This window comes from Saccopteryx bilineata, chromosome 5 (genome assembly GCF_036850765.1).
Source record: "Saccopteryx bilineata isolate mSacBil1 chromosome 5, mSacBil1_pri_phased_curated, whole genome shotgun sequence".
Classification (NCBI taxonomy): domain Eukaryota; kingdom Metazoa; phylum Chordata; class Mammalia; order Chiroptera; family Emballonuridae; genus Saccopteryx; species Saccopteryx bilineata.
In genome coordinates this window covers 107,496,410-107,513,179 of record NC_089494.1, presented here as the reverse complement: position 1 = coordinate 107,513,179, position 16,770 = coordinate 107,496,410, and the positions used below count along the sequence as shown (strand labels likewise).

At 39.0% G+C, this 16,770-nt stretch overlaps 1 protein-coding gene and 1 long non-coding RNA gene across 7 annotated transcripts in view; one reads left to right on the top strand and one right to left on the bottom strand.

The window, feature by feature from the left end:
- The window catches only part of LOC136306845 (uncharacterized), a 43,055-nt gene extending 42,260 nt beyond the window's left edge, over positions 1–795 (top strand). The window contains exons 2-3 of the long non-coding RNA XR_010725693.1: positions 87–134; positions 617–795. This is a non-coding gene — a long non-coding RNA (uncharacterized lncRNA). The remainder of the gene's footprint in view (positions 1–86; positions 135–616) is intronic.
- NCKAP5 (NCK associated protein 5) overlaps positions 1–16,770 on the bottom strand; it is a 1,181,736-nt gene that overhangs the window by 694,686 nt on the left and 470,280 nt on the right. For all 6 annotated transcript variants that reach the window (XM_066233486.1, XM_066233488.1, XM_066233487.1 and 3 more), the window contains one exon: positions 9,514–9,587. In XM_066233486.1, coding sequence (XP_066089583.1) covers positions 9,514–9,587 — 74 coding nt within the window. The remainder of the gene's footprint in view (positions 1–9,513; positions 9,588–16,770) is intronic.

Genomic DNA, 16,770 nt, shown 5'->3' with positions numbered 1-16,770 from the left:
AAAATTCTAAATTGTGTGTCTGATCTGAAGCATCTCTCTTTTAGAGTGGCCTGTTGTACCTGATCTCTTCATATCTTTATTTCCAGAGCAAAGATACAGAAAATCAATTAGACAAGAAAACGGAATAAATCCAGGTAAATATACATTCTGACTTTTAATTAGCTCGTGAGTCTGTGAAGCTCCAGGGAATACTAAAGAAACATCATAAGACAATGCAATTTCCCTTCATAGGGACCATAACCCCAGAGCTGCCTTTTCTTTTTCTTTCTTTTTTTTTTTTAAATATCGTGCAATTGACTTTTTTGCACCGTACTGTGCTCATAGCTTCTGTGGAAACTTAAACATTATTCAACAGAACAATTTCCTGGAAAGCCTTTTGAAAGCAGTCCCAATCTCTGAGCCAGCTCTGCTCCCTAGCTTTGCCAGTGGGCAGTTTTATTACCTCTGGAAAGTTTAATGCCAAGACACAGCCCAAGAGTTACAGCTTAAAGAAAACCAAGTTTATACAAATGATTGTTTGCTTTCTTTCAAGAAAGGAAACTGTCACTTCCAACTCTCAGTAATTCTATGTATCTAACACTTTACTTCCGGCTTTATCACCCAACCTTTCAACTAGCCACCAAGATGAATGGTGAAGAATTATAGATTGTGAGCTCTCAAGAAAGGACTGCTGAAATCACTTACTTCAACCCGCCTCATTACCAATGGGGAACGAAGGCCCCGAATGTCTAAATGATTTTCCCAGGGCTACACAGGAAGTGGCAGAATCAGGACCCGAACTCTGCATTGCAAAGAATAAACCAGGAATACTTTAAAAACTCGGCAACATACAAAACAGTCACAAAACAATCAGAACAGAGACTCTGATTGTACCAGCTGCCAACCAATACCAGCGTCACCTGGGCTGGGAGGGACATCAGTAGTGTAGAAAGTGCCCCTTTTTGTAATTAGGTTATCTAAAGAACTTAGCTAATAAATGATAATTTACCTTTCCTCATTGGCTGTTCTCTTTTTGCCCCTTTTTACCTTATTTCCCCAGACTGCCTCCCATTCCTGAGTCTTTGACTCAGGGCACCTTCCCATCTTTGGTCCTTTGTGGGATTATGTATGAGGCCTAATTTGTCACACAGAAGTAATTACAAATGTGTCATAATTAATGTCTCTGAGGGAGAAAAATTCTATTTTGTATTTCCTCTTTTCAGAGGCCCAAGCACCTCTCCCCAGAGTTGAGGTGGGGGTGAAGGTTGGGTGCTAGCACTCCATCCCAGGCCTGAGAATATGGAAAACTGAAAAAAAAATGGGAGGGGGTAAGCAAAACACACACACACACACACACACACACACACACACACACACACAAACTATTCCTTTTAACTCCAGAGTGACCCATGTAAAAAACATATATATTTAGTTAAATCTTAACAATTAATCGCTTAAAAGAAAATTACAAGTATTCTCATGCATTAACAAGTTAGTGGGGTATTTTTCTATTAAAATTAAAATTAAATAAAAAAAAAAAGAAAGTAGCCCTGGCCGGTTGGCTCAGTGGTAGAGCATCGGCCTGGCGTGCAGGAGTCCCGGGTTCGATTCCCGGCCAGGGCACACAGGAGAAGCACCCATCTGCTTCTCCACCCCCCCCCCTTCCTCTCTGTCTCTCTCTTCCCCTCCCGCAGCCGAGGCTCCATTGGAGCAAAAAGATGGCCCGGGCGCTGGGGATGGTTCCTTGGCCTCTGCCCCAGGCGCTAGAGTGGCTCTGGTCGCGACAGAGCGATACCCCGGTTGGGCAGAGCATCACCCTCTGGTGGGCATGCTGGGTGGATCCCGGTTGGGTGCATGCGGGAGTCTGTCTGACTGCCTCCTCGTTTCCAGCTTCAGGAAAAAAAAAAAATTAATTAATTAATTTTAAAAAAAGAAAGTAAAAAGGGGCACATTGTTATTCCTACTATGGGTACACATCAGCCTGAACACACATGTTTCTGTTTGTGGGCTATTTATATGGTTGCCTGCTGGAGTTTCCCTACTTTCAGCTTAGTAGGGAGTATTTGTGATCTTTATTACCCCAAATAAATCTGCAAAATGCCTTAAGCTTGAAGCTCTTTATTTTAATTTCAGATAAATAAATCACATTAAGTTCCTGGCCATCATATTAAGATAAGCATGGATCTAAAAATAACAAATATATTTCAAGCCAAATGTTTTCAGATTAAGTAGTGGTACATTTCACCCGGTGATCCCCAAATACTATTGATGTTGAAATATTTTTGGTACTTTGGGAGTATTTCCTGAGGAACATAAACTATTTAAACTACAAGTAGAATGATTTTCAAACCATCAATAGACCTACTTACAACGTTATTCAACTCAAGCTTCCCTTGGCTGCAGTAAATCCATCTTTAAAGGAGGGATGTTTCACAGTAGAGGGCAATTTTATATCTTTGTAGGTTAACCTAATGCCTCTATCTTATACTGTGGTTTATATACACACTACAAAGAGCTCTAGACCTGAATTTCTCATCGTCCTATGTATTTATACTAAAAGTCTGAAAGGCAGTTCAAGTTCAATCTACTCAATAACCAATTCTTCACCTGCCCTCAGCACACCAGAGCTGCTCCTACTCCAATTGAAACACCACCTTCTTGGGAAAACCTTTGGACATTTGAAAGACAGTCTGCAAAAAAAATGGGTTTTAAAGATCAGAGTATGTTCATTTAAAGCAAGGGTCCCCAAACTACGGCCCGCGGGCCGCATGCAGCCCCCTGAGGCCATTTATCCGGCCCCCACCGCACTTCCAGAAGAGGCACCTCTTTCATTGGTGGTCAGTGAGAGGAGCATAGTTCCCATTGAAATACTGGTCAGTTTGTTGATTTAAATTTACTTGTTCTTTATTTTAAATATTGTATTTGTTCCCATTTTTTTTTTTTTTTTACTTTAAAATAAGATATGTGCAGTGTGCATAGGGATTTGTTCATAGTTTTTTTTAATAGTCTAGCCCTCCAACGGTCTGAGGGACAGTGAACTGGCCCCCTGTGTAAAAAGTTTGGGGACCCCTGATTTAAAGAAAATAACAACAAGATTTGGGGTAAAGAAGACAAAATACAACCCACATGACTTTAAGTAGTCTGTTTTATACATTTAGTAGGTTAAGATACAAGTATTATATATGTTCTCTACTGAATTAACATGCCCCTTTAAAAACATAAGGGTGGACAGATGTGAAAAGGAACAGCAAATTATGTATAGAAAGTTCCTGTAGAGTTTCAGTCTGGCATTTTCGATCCCTGTCCAAGCAGTCCTGGTTTCAAACACTAGGCAACCCCTAAGTAGATGAGCTAGCATATCAGACAGGTCATGTAAATAAACGACAATATCAGTCAACCCTATAGTATAAGGTGGAATGAGGACCTGGGTGACCTGGTCTAGTCAATCCAGTTACGCTTTCCAGGCTCAGTCCCACAAGCCTGTCTGTTGGTAAACAAGTCACCTTAAAGACGGTGATGTTATTTCATCGGGGCTTCAGAGAAATGAGAAGATGCCTAAATGCTGCTTTGCTCCCATAAAGCAGCACCATCGGTCTGTAATAAGGAAACCACTCCATCCATAGCCCTCCCCACCACTGCCCAGGGATGACAAAACCATTGAAGCATGTGGCAATACCCAATTTCCAGGGCCCTGATTGATTATGGCTTGTGCTGGGCAGAGGGCATGACTTAGAGGCAAGACTCTGATCTTGGCAGGGGACTGGGCCTGGCTGCATCTCTGCAACAACCCCTGGTGGGTAATTGAGAAGTGACATTGATGGGTTTCCAGGGTGGCCCCTGTGCTTACACTTGCCCACGAAGGTAGCTATGATTTAGAAATCCAGCCCCAGGGTGGAGAGAAAGGGAAGGCACTGTAAAGCCGGCTGGCACTGGCCCCCACTGACCCCAGCGGAGTAAGACGGGGATGTGGAGCTGGGAAGCCCTGTGCCGTTATTGAGTCAGCATAGCATGAGGCTGTGCTTTCAGAGCTTTGATTCCCACTGCAGACCCTGAGCTCTCCTTTGTCTACCGTACATTCTGTCCCCAGAGAGAGCCTCCTTTTCTCTGGAAGGGGTTTAGAGAACAAATCACAGTTCTTATTTTATGTGGTTTCCATAATTAAGAATTCATGGAGAGCAATTTTACTTGTTGCCAATTAAGATCTCCCAGTGGAAGTCTATGATTACAGTAAAGGCAGCCTGTTTAATACTGGGCATCTTCTGAGTCTACATAAATTAACCCCGTGAGGATAGAGACATGCTCACTTTTAAGATGCCTGGACAATACGATTCTGAGATCCAAGATGCATAGAAGGTAAATCTCCGAGAGGCTCTGGGCTGCCTTTTCTTGGGGCATATGTGCTTTTTCTACTTATCTCTACTTCACAACCGCAAGACAGTTTCTAGATAACTCATTAGCAAAGAATTTTCTTCACCCAGGCCTTGAATAGCATGTAGCCTCTCAGTAAGCGATTTTAAATACCCCTCACATTTTAAGGAAATTAAGATGAGATCTGAAGTGAGCTACAAGCAGTGGTGCCAATTATCTACACCCTCAAAGTACATAACTATATGACAATTATGGAGTGCCTAAACAAGAATTTGGAATGTAGATCATTGTTTTTCAATGTTCACTCTACTTAGATTGCAACACTTTGAATCATGGTGAGAATCAAAACAAAGTTTTTGCCCATTTTTCCCCCTCTCATTTTTTAGAATAAGAAGCACATATAAGTCACAAAGCAAAAGTAGTCTATTTTTTAAGAATTTGGATACATTATTACTTTATCCTTGGAAGGGATAGGTCTGAGGGAATCTTATTCCAACCAGGGATCTGTACGTGCTTTTCAATGAAGTGTATTCCTCCCCTTGGTTGTGCAGAAGCCATCATTTCTTCTCCCGGGAAGCAGGGGAAGTGCTTCGCTAGGGTAAATGTAGTTCATCCTCAGGAGTTCTTTAATTCTTGGAATTTGGTATTGAGGCTTGGGCTACACCTCCAGAAAAGGGTAGAAAACTTGGGATTGGCATCTCCACCTCCCTACTTCCCCCTTTTAGCAACAACTCAGACTCCTCACAGCCCTACAGTTCTCCCTCTGAGTCACTCATCCCAGGAACAGTGACGTGGGGGTTGGGTCACAAGCCATGTTTATATTGGGCTATCAAATTCGATACATCACTATTTCCCAAAATATGTTTCCTGGAACCTTAGTCAGAGTAGATGCTTCAAGAAAGATAAGATTGAGTTGTTTTTAAGAGTCAAAATTATATTTTGCACCTTGTATTTGATGTGCATAGCAAATGTTAACAATAACCGGCTCTGAAAAGTTTTGCAATTAAAACAATTTTAAAGCTTGGTTTTACCTAGTATATTTAAAATTTGACCGAACAATACCTTTATTGTTCTTAAAACATCTAAAACAGTGACCTAAGGTATTACTATTTCTTAGCATGTTCTGGGAAAAATGCTTATGTCAATGCTTTAGGTCACTGGTTCTCAGTGGGGAAAAAAGACAATTCTGACCCCTACTGACCCCTAGGGAACATATGGAAAATGCATACACATTTTTTTTTGGTTGTCATAATAAGGGGTTGTTGTTAGCATGCAGTAGATTGAAGCTAGTGATTATGCTAAATATCTTACAATGATCAGGACAGCCCCACTCTTAACCTTCATGATAAAGAATGATCTGGCCCCAAATGCCCCTAGTGCCTCAGCTGAGAAACCCTAGCTGAAACAGAGCTGTTCAGATGGGGCTCTGGCAATCTGGTCTCTGCTGGCCGGCAGTCGCACTCTACATTTACCAGATTTTGTCAATTAATTTTGGTCTTGCAGACTTACTTTATTTATTTACAGGCTATTGATTACACTGTCTCCAATTTAAGCTAGGAAAATCTGAAATGATTACTTTGACATTATCTGGTTGTGTCACAGGCAAATTGTTAGGTATTTCTGTTATAGTAATCATTTCTACTGATTTTCTTAAAGATTCTATAATATATGTATACACAGGTTGATGACACAGTATTTAAGTTCTATAAAAAATGAGATTATATATGCCTGTCATGTTACTTTAGACATTATGTTTCATATAATCTCAGTGCTCTGTAATCTTAAATATGAGCTATATTGATACCTCCCTTTTACAGATAAGGACACTCAGTCTCAGATGTCACCTAACAGCCAGTCGGGCAGGCAGGGCAAGAGTCTGAGTCTCCAAACCTCCAGCCGAGTCTTCTTTGCATTTCTATGGCATTATGCTGTTTCTGTTTTTATGCATAATTTCACATATGTGAAATAAGTCATTAACATCATAAATATTCATGAATTTGATTTGTATTTTCTGTTTGTGTTTCTTCTAAACTCTTAATTTGAGGCTGCAAATGGATCAAGATTCCTATCAACTGCAGAAGAAAGACATTCTCAGTAATTACTTTATTACAATCTTTGTCAGTCACAGATCTATGTATTTAGGCAAATTGGAAATAGTAACAAATGATATAAAAATCAAGTGCACAGAGCCTTTTTCATCATAACTTTCTGCATTAAAAAATAAATATGCCAAAATTTATTATATTTTAACATCAACTAGTAAACAAGGTGCCATGGGTGTGTTTCCTTTTCGTCGTTAAGCGGGAGATGCAGAACACAATAGACATATCTAGACTTGTACTCAAGTCTTAGCCTAAGTTCTAGTTCCGACTCCACCCTCTTACTCGATGAATTTACACAAATTTTCTGTTGGTGTCAAAAGAGACAGTTGAGCTAAATGACTGTTCATCACTAGACAGCTATCTTTGGACTTCACAAAGTCCTTAGCAATTTGAAAACCCAGAGATAAGTAATAGGTCTATTTCAGTAGAGTACTAAACAGGACCCCAAAATAACTAGTTATCTTGAGAGTATGAAATGACTACAACATATATTTGTGTCACAACAACTGGTTATGCTATAAGAAATAACTAAAAACTATTAAAGACAAGTAGCCCCTCTCCATGAGAATAAGGAGAGACTTAATTCTTTTACCCAATCTTCTTCCAGTTGTCCAATTCCTTCATCATTCAGCAAGTGTCAATAATAGCGTATATGTCTACCATAATTTTAGATCAATCCTCAAAATTACTGTGGCCATAAATTATTGACCAGCATTAAACTGTTGGAAGAACTAAATATTCAGAATTTGTCCTTTCTTTTAAATTATATATTAGCTCAAGAATAAATGGAAGGCCATCAGTTAGTATCAGGAGCATGACAAGTAGCCCCTCCATGAAAATTGTACCAGCTACAAATCAAAAGAATAATAAAGTCAGAGAAAAAGTTTTATATTAAATTTGGGAATATTTGTTTAACTTCAGACAATCCAGGTGAGCTTGTGTATATCACATGCTATTCCCATGATCCTCTGTGCATCATAGATTCTACCTGAACTCAAGAAACAATTTTAAAAATTTAATCACAACCAGAAACAATTTCCCACATTGTTCACTGTCACTCACATATTCTTCACGGAAAACAATCTGGCTACAGTTGCAGTTATGACATTGAAATAGCCATCATAAAAGCTATATTACTTAAAGTCAGTCAAGATCTGTTTGCAAAATATAATCAAGTGTAATTTCATGATTCAATAAATAGTATATAAATCCTCTAGTACTGGTTTTCATTTTCTTTTCAATACTACCCATTTCCATTTTCTCACTGGTAGTTATATTGTCTATTCAAATGTCATTATTGCCCTTTATTGTTATTCAAATGTGGTTTTATTAGATCTTCTGACACTATTTATATCCCTATGCTCCTTCACTGGCAATAATTCCATTTCTGAAGGAAAATGGAAGTGACTGCACACAAAATTCTGAGCTCTTACTTTACGTTAGTTTAATTCTGTGCCTGAAATGGGATTTTAACTTAATCATGTGGGGGAGACTGAGAGGTTTTTATTAGCTACCTTGAAGAAGCAGGAAAATATCCTTTCCATGCAGGACTCGGTTCAGAGACCCATGAAGCCATTACTCCTTCCCAGTGATGTGTAGAAGACACACTTACTGACCAAATTAAACTCCATTTCTTTTGTCAGGTGGTATTCATCATTTTTGTGTGTTTTTCTTTTGGAAGATAACAAAATATTCAAGTAGTTGAAAGAAAATGCTACAATACAGGTTAAGTAATCTTTTAAATATACTTTCCAGTAGATCTTTGGAAAATATAATTTAAAAGTCACTTAACCTATAAATACATTGTTGGTTTTATTAATATATAATACACTAGTTCACAAAAAAAAAAACCATATCAACACCAGCTTATAGCTCTCAAAAACAGATCTAACAAATATTGCATCAAGTTATATAAAAGTAACTGGTGTGCCTGTTAGTGGCAAACAGACTTAAAAATTATATAGTTCTGTTATATCTGACCAGCATATTTTTATGTCTATTACTATAACCACTCATCTAATCTCTAGTAGGAAATCTAACACAAGAGCAGTACTAATGAAAACATCTGGCTCTTTATCCAAGAAGTAGAGTTCGCCGGGAAGATGGGCAGCATAGCCTGGCACAGAGACCAGTGGTGATGGATTTAGATGACCTGCGTAAAAGAGCCACAGAGTCAGCCAATATTTACCTGCATCTCTGTGAACAGAGAGAGGGCTCTATTCTGTGCCTCCAGGAGATAAGAAATAAAGGACATTAGGGGCATATTGACCATTGGGAGACAAAGCTAATCACATGAAACAATTCCAATGCAATGTGAGGCATCATGTGAATGAGTACTAGTATATCTATTCCAGACAACAGGAGCTATGGGAATTTAGAAAAAGGAATTCAAATTCCATAGCAGCACCTACGCAAAGCATGACTACATGGACCCTAAAGAGCTAGATAATAATATCACAACCATCCTTAGCCAGTCTCAATTCCCAGGAGGCCCCAGGGAATGAATAACTTGAAAATGTGACTTCTTTGATACTAATCTTTTTCCAATTTACCTGCACAAATATTCTCACACACCTCTCCTTACTGAGAATCAGAGCCCACCATGGAGAACAAAAGCACTGGAGACTGAAACACCAGCATTGTTTAAACGTTCCCCTTTATGCAAAGAAAAGCAGAAATTTCAAGCAGAATGTCCTACCTTTTAATTACTCAAAAACTTAAATAATCTTTAAGCAGGCAAGGGTCAGAGAACTTGGGTTCTATTTTCTGAAATATAAGGGCTGCCATGTGGCCTCGGACAAATGAATGCACTGACCTTGACCAGTGTCTGCCACAGTTTCTACCATCCTTCCAGCTCTGAGCTGGTCTTTGATACAAAGACAACTTTTGGCACTGCTGCATCAATTAAATAAATAACATTCCCTGGGTAGCCTCTGATTATTCTTGTACCCAGTCATGCTTTTGGCACCACATGGAACAAGAAACCATTCTCCATTTCCCTGCTTCCACAATCAAGACCAAAGCTACCGAGGCCATGTAAGTTGAGGACATGGATTTAACTCACCTCCAGAGACTTCTGTGCTTCTCCTCCAGCTGAGTTAGCAAGTGCTCGATGTATTTATTGGAGTCCATGTATTCCTGCACGTGCAGACACACAAAGACAAATAAATCTTCATTATGATAGCCACCAGCATTTTAACACAAGCTTTATCTCCATAAGGAAGATTTTTGACAAGGTATCCCTTGGACTCTAGAAGTGGATGTTTTGATGACCTATACACGTAGTTATTTTGGGATGAATATTTCCCCCATAGCCTGTGATCATTCTATAAACAAAGCACTAAAGAGAACTGGAGTTCTACACAGTCAGCATAAAAATGCTCTTATTAACAGAAGAAAATTTAAATTTTATAGTCGTCACAGGGACCTGTGGTCTGTATAAACATGAGTGAGCCGATGTTGCTGCTGACCTCAGAAGAACAATACAATAGACAATACAAGTCTCGATTACACTGGCTTGACAAGAGTTATTTTATAGCAAAAACACTATTTTTGAACTTCTTAGGGTGCTTTATATATTCACTGCCTACACTGACTGGACATATATCGCTTCCACTGGGGAAACCTGCCCATCTTCCATCATCTCCGTATGGAAACAAGACAATGCAGTTTGCTTTTGTTCCCCTGGATTCTTAGAGAACAAACCTCTGGCCTCAAAGAAGACATGAAGGCAAAGTATATCTTGCTTTTTAGAAATGTATGTAAACTTATGTTCAGAAATCAAACCACATTTTCAAGGAATATTCCTGAAGAATGAGGATATATATTCCTTTGTCATATGAGATTGATTCATAAAAATTCAAAGATTGTTAAATCTGATTTTTAAAAATATGTGATTTCTAAATATGCAATAGTTTCAATTACTAACTGTGGAAAACACAATGTATAAAGCTTGATGATTTGTTTTTATCCTGAACCTAACATTTCTTTTCCTTTCTATTTTAAGATATAGCCTGCAAACTTTGCGTCTGTCCAGATTACAGCTGCCTTAGATGGGCAGAGTACAATGACTTCAGTGTCAAGGCACCCATCGCTCATGAATTTGAGATAAACTGGGAACTCTGATTAATAGTCATACTTTTCTTTCTGAAATACATATTTATTCATTTTGATGAAATGCAACACATAATATATTGCTCCTATAGGAACAGTCACTATAATGGTATGGGGGAAGGCAAGTGAAAGGGACACAGTAAAAACTGACTTGATATAATGGAAACGGTCCTGTTCCACGTTTCTGGACCTGGATCTACCCATGTAGCTTTGAGATGCCCTCTTAACTTTCTACATCATTCCCATTAGACAACAGAGTTACTAAGTCCTTATCCAGATAAAAACTATTATGATTAGAGAACACCATCTTTCTACTGCAGATTATTAACTAAAGAGTTTCATTCTTATTACATAATACTCATTTTTAGGTATAAAACAAGACCATTGGGGCCTTGACCAGTTGGCTCAGCTGTAGAGCGTCGGCCAGGCATGTAGAAGTCCCAGGTTTGATTCCCGGTCAGGGCACACAGGAGAGGTGCCCATCTGCTTCTCCACCCATCCTCCTCTCCTTTCTCTCTCTCTCTCTCTTCCCCTCCTGTAGCCAAGGCTCCATTGGAACAAGACTGGCCCAGGCACTGAGGGTGGCTCCATGGCCTCTACCTCAGGTGCTAGAATGGCTCCAATTGCAGCGGAGTAACGCCCCAGAGGGGCCAAGCATCGCCTTCTGGTGGGCATGCGGGTACATGTGGGAGTCTGTCTGTCTGCCCCCCCACTTCTCACTTCAGAAAAACACACACACATACACACACACATACACATACACACACACACACCAAAAAAAGACTTTTTTTTATTTTTTTTAATTTATTCATTTTAGAGAGGAGAGAGAGAGGGAGAGAGAGAGACAGGCAGACAGAGAGAGAGAGAGAAGAGAAAGAGACAGGGGGGAGGAGCTGGAAGCATCAACTCCCATATGTGCCTTGACCAGGCAAGCCCAGGGTTTCGAACCGGCGACCTCAGCATTTCCAGGTCGACGCTTTATCCACTGCACCACCACAGGTCAGGCCAAAAAAGACTTAAAAAAAAGACCATTGGGCATGTCAAAGTCCTGTTACTGCAGGAAGTTGTACTAGTCTGTGATTGTGTTATAAGTATCTTGGTCAAAGTTTACACATGATTTAGAATACTGAAAATTATCAAAAATATTTTCAAATACATTTCATTTAAAAAAATTTTAAAGGTACTGTTCCCAAGTAGAACAAATACATACATTTCAAAGTCATTCATCCACTTTTCATTAAATTGTTTTTCCACATCTGTTTGCACTACACTAGACCTATAAGTTCAGTAAATGGTAACCAAGAGGAAGGAGATTCCTGCCCTCCAGCTGCTTACAATCTGTAAAGAGGGACATGACAAATAACTGAAGAGACTGATTCCAGATTGGTTACATGCTCTGAAGGAAATAACAGGTGACAGGAGAGACTTAAGAAAGACAAGCAGCTCCTTTATATACAGTAGTCAGAAGAAGGCAGGGAAAGTACGAGGGGGGACCTGGAAGAGGAGGAGGCAAGCACACAGGGAAAAGGGGGGGAGGCAAGAGATCACTGGGAGACTAAGGAGATGGCGTATGCAAAGGCCTCCAAATGTGGTATTTCAGGGACAGAAAGAAAGCGGAGGGCTGAGATCAGAGAGGCTGGGTTATGCAGTCCAGAATGAAGTAAGCAGGGGCCAAATCATATGCAAGCTGCGGAATACAGTTTGGATTAAAACCAACTGATTTGTTAATCTGTTTATTCTGGTTAGCTCAGTCAGAGCTTGAAGGTAAAAAGCACAGTGATTACAAATATGATCTTTGGATCATAGAAATTTAGGTTCAAACCATAGTTTGGGTATTTGCTAGCTACGTTCCCTCAGACAAGTTATTTCATCGCTCTAAGCCTTATTTCCTTCATCTTCAGAGGGATAAATAATACTTAATTTATTAGAGGTGTTGTAAGGATGAAATAAAATAGCCTAAGTAAGCATATATCATAGTATCTGCTAAGCAGTGAGCATAACCTTTTTCATAATATATCACACACGAAAGATTAATAGTAATAATAGTTTTTCAACCATTAAATATATATAGGTGGATTCTGGTTTAATAGATATTTCAAACACCAATACTGGCAGTTTCCATTTAAAGTAGCTTCACCCGTTTCCCCATAAATTAACTATAGTGACAAGTCTCAAACCACATAACAATAGGAAATAAGAATTATGAATTTTCCATCTTTTTATCTTTATTTTTTTTTTGTAACACTGCTACTTCTAAAAGCCACAGTAATTTAGTTGGGTATTTAATTGGGTATTTTCTATACCTCACCAACCTCTCTGCAAACTAACTAACTCTCTCTTGCTCTCTCTCTCTCTCTCTCTCTCTCCTGACCCTCCTCTTCCCTCTTTCTCCCATTCCCTCTTCCCTTCCAAATAAAATTGAGAAAAAAAATATGATGCTTCTACATGCTTTTGGTTAAATGAAGTCATTTTTTCCCCACCCAGAGAACTTCAGCAGTGCTCTCATTCATTTATCATTTGGCCCCTGATTTAGAGAATTTTGTTAACTAATGAGAAATCTCTACCATTCTGCAAGGACGAAATATGATTTTATTCTACTGGGAACCACTTCTGTCCATCGTTTGGAGATTACCTCCAGGAAACAACGACGGGTGATGGCAGAGGTGCAGAAGCGCAGTCACGCAAGCGCAGTGCTGTAGCGATCGCACTGATAGCAAGGACTTGGTGGGAAGCACAGCACTGACGTTATTTATTAGACAGGGGCTCTAATATTCCAGAGTAGCAAAGGCACAGGCAGGACAAAAGGAAGTGGCCAGATTCCATCTCAGTGTGACAGGACTCCAACTAGCCTGAAAGACACTGGATACTGTGCTAGCTGAGGGACAAGATCTCTACAGATGGACACTGGATACTGTGCTAGCTGAGGGACAAGATTTCTACAGGTGCAGAGGACAGAAAATGGAAGTTACACTCTCTGTAGGTGATCTGAAAGTCTGGATGGGTCATTTCAGAATGAGTAAACTGAAGACCTACAACATGGTCCCCATGACAACACACTGGAGCACAAGAGAAAGAGAACATCGCCCTCAGTCACTGGAGAGGGCACCACTCTGAAAATGAGCTACGAGACAAACATGAAAGCATTTAGACAGAGCCCTGCCCTGCTCAGGAGTATCCAAGAGACCTGGCCTCTCTGAAATGTGCAGAACAGCTTAACAGACACTGAGATAAAAAGACAGCAGAATTAAATTTAACAAAACAACAGGGTAAGCCAAAAAGATAATGAAATAAGGAAGTGAGTATGCTAAGAACTTCAAAAAAATATAAACTGCAATAGCAGAATTGACAACTGTCAATCCCAACATTGGGATTTCACTGTGGGATGACTTCACCCAGCATGAAATGGTGCTTCAGAGAACAGTGAACAGTGATTTGATATGTTGGCTGTAAACTTGTCATTGATGAAATCTACTGTTCAGTATCATCCAGAAACTAATCACATTCCCCAACCCAGGCCAGGTACTTCAAAACCCACTAACCCTTCTGCCTTTTCTATGGTATGATTCAGTTAATATATGCATAATTCAGTTAATGAAAACTAAAACTGTTCCAGAAGAAAAACAAGCAACTATGTCCCCATTTTCCTTGGCATTTCTGTTCACTCTCTGTAACACATTACTTACGGAAACTGTCAGTTCACCAAGCCTTGCAGTGCCCGCACGCACTTCCCATGTCACTCACCCTATGACCCTACTTGTTACCCTGATGGACATTCTACCCTCTTCGTTTTCGTTAGGACAAAATCTATATTAGGTATAGTAGAACTGGCAGTAAGAACACAGACACAGTCCTATGGAAGACAAGCAACCTAAGTAAGGTAAGTAAAGGATGAAGATGAAAATGAATAGAGACATGATAGATATTAGGTCAGAAAATGTAGCTTTGACTAACAATTACAGTTTTTGAGTATTTGACAAGATTTGGAATATAAACAATAATCAAAAGGCTAATTAAAGCAACATTTCTGAATGGAAGAGAGAGGGTAAAAAAAGACTTGATTTGCATACTAAAGGGGCTAAGCACATTCCAGGTAGAGTTTCTGGAAAACTATCCATATGTCCAGTTTAAGAGCTAAAAAATAATCATGGGAAAAAATATGCCAAGTCTCCCAACAGACAAAGGTATTTCCTTTAGGAGCTGGAAGAGGCTGCTGGCGCCAGAGCTTCCAGCCACCCCGGACGTCCACTGAAATGAGGCAGAAGCAGACCTTTGGGTCTTAGCTCAGAACTATCCCTAACCACGTAGCCGCTCTATAACAATGCAACAGAAAGTCCTTCTCAAGTGCTCACAAATTCAGAATTTAAAGCATCTACTTTAACGAAAAACTAAATTATATATGTATATGTGCATATATTTTAAACTCAAAGGTATATGTATACGCATCTATATGTCAAATACCCAAGAGATGAATAAAATACATGCCAGATATGTATATGTGTATGTGTGTGTGTGTTTATGTACCCACGATATGCCTGAGTGAGGAGTTTAAAATATATGAAAATCACAATATAAAAGACTCAAAAGAATTTAAGCAAATTTGGTTTAAAAATGTAAATATGGTAATAAAATTAAACAAACATAAAAACCCCGAAAGAAAGATGTAGAACATCCATTCTGTGTCTCTGGTGGGCAGAGGAAGGGGGACGAGAGAAGGAAGCAGGAGGACACAAAAGGCTATTTGTGCATAGGGACAAAAATTATTTTCCATGTTTGACTTGATAATCAAAGAGTTTAAGTATAAGTGTGTGTGTTGCCTATATATGTAACATTTGGGGAAAGGGATCTGAAATTTAAAATATCCCTGTACCTTTGATACAGAAATCCCATGTCCAGGAATTGTCCTGAGTAAATAATCAAATTTAAAAATTTGTGACAATATGAAAAAAATGGGTATTTTAAACTTCCAAATATAGAGAAATGATTAAAAGGAAGCATGCTTTACCCATCTGAAGAAATACACATTCCTTGTTTTTTCAGGTGAGGGAGGGGAAACAGTGAGACAGACTCCCACATGAGCCTGACCAGGATCCACCCCGCAACCCCTGTCTGGGGCCCATGCTTGCAACTTAGCTCCTGAAGCTGAGGCTCCCTGGAGTCATCCTCAGTGCCTGAGGCCAATGCACTCAGGTCAGTGAGCCACGGTTTTGGGAGGGAAAGAGAAAAGGAGAGAGAAGGGAAAGGGGAGGAGAGGAGAAGCAGATGGTCACTTCTGATGTGTGCCCTGACTGGGAATCAAACCCAGGACTTCTACACTTCAGGTCAATTCTCTACCACTGAGCCAACCAGCCAGGGCTTACAATTCCTTAAATTAATAAAAATATATAATAAAATGGAAAACTGAGTACAATGTTACATTAAAATAGGATGTAAGGCTGCACTATCCTTTTTATCACAATTTTGAAAATATATATAATGAGTCAAAGAAAATAAAGGAAACAGTATATGGTAATATTATGTGGTAATTTAATTTATTCTGCATACTTTTCTCTTTTTATAACTTTAAAATATTATATGCTCACTATACAAATTTAAAAAGTGATTATTTAGAAAAATATTGGCCCAGAAAATACCATCCACAAAGATTTCATTATAATTACATTTTAGCAAGATCTAAAATACCACAATGAAACAGCTTCCTTTATATTATTCTAAAACTAAATTGGTGTTTTAAACAATACAGCCTTATTTATTTTAAACTTGCCATTGTCAATGCTCTGCTAAAAACATTTCACCCAAGTTAGGATTGAGGAGGAATACCAAGTTACACTAAGACAGATAATAAATTCTAAACATTTTTACGAAGGTACAGAATTAAAAAGACATCTGTCCCTTAGCTGAAATTTATGCAAATGAGAATCATCTTGGAACTATGCACATTTCAAGGCAATTAGTATGAAACAAAGTGTTTAGAGGTTTATAGATATACTAAACATTGTGTAGCTGTGTAACATAAGCCCACTTAATGCAAACTTCCTATTGTCTTATCTGGGTCAGTTCTGTGCAAAGCCCATTATAAATGAATTCTAATGATAAGGATTTCATGTAACCTTCATTTTAAGTAGAGTTTAAAATATAATACTAAGTCAAAGCTTACAGAAGTCCAAAATCCCTCTGAGTAATCTTCACGTTATAATCAGTGTAATTTATG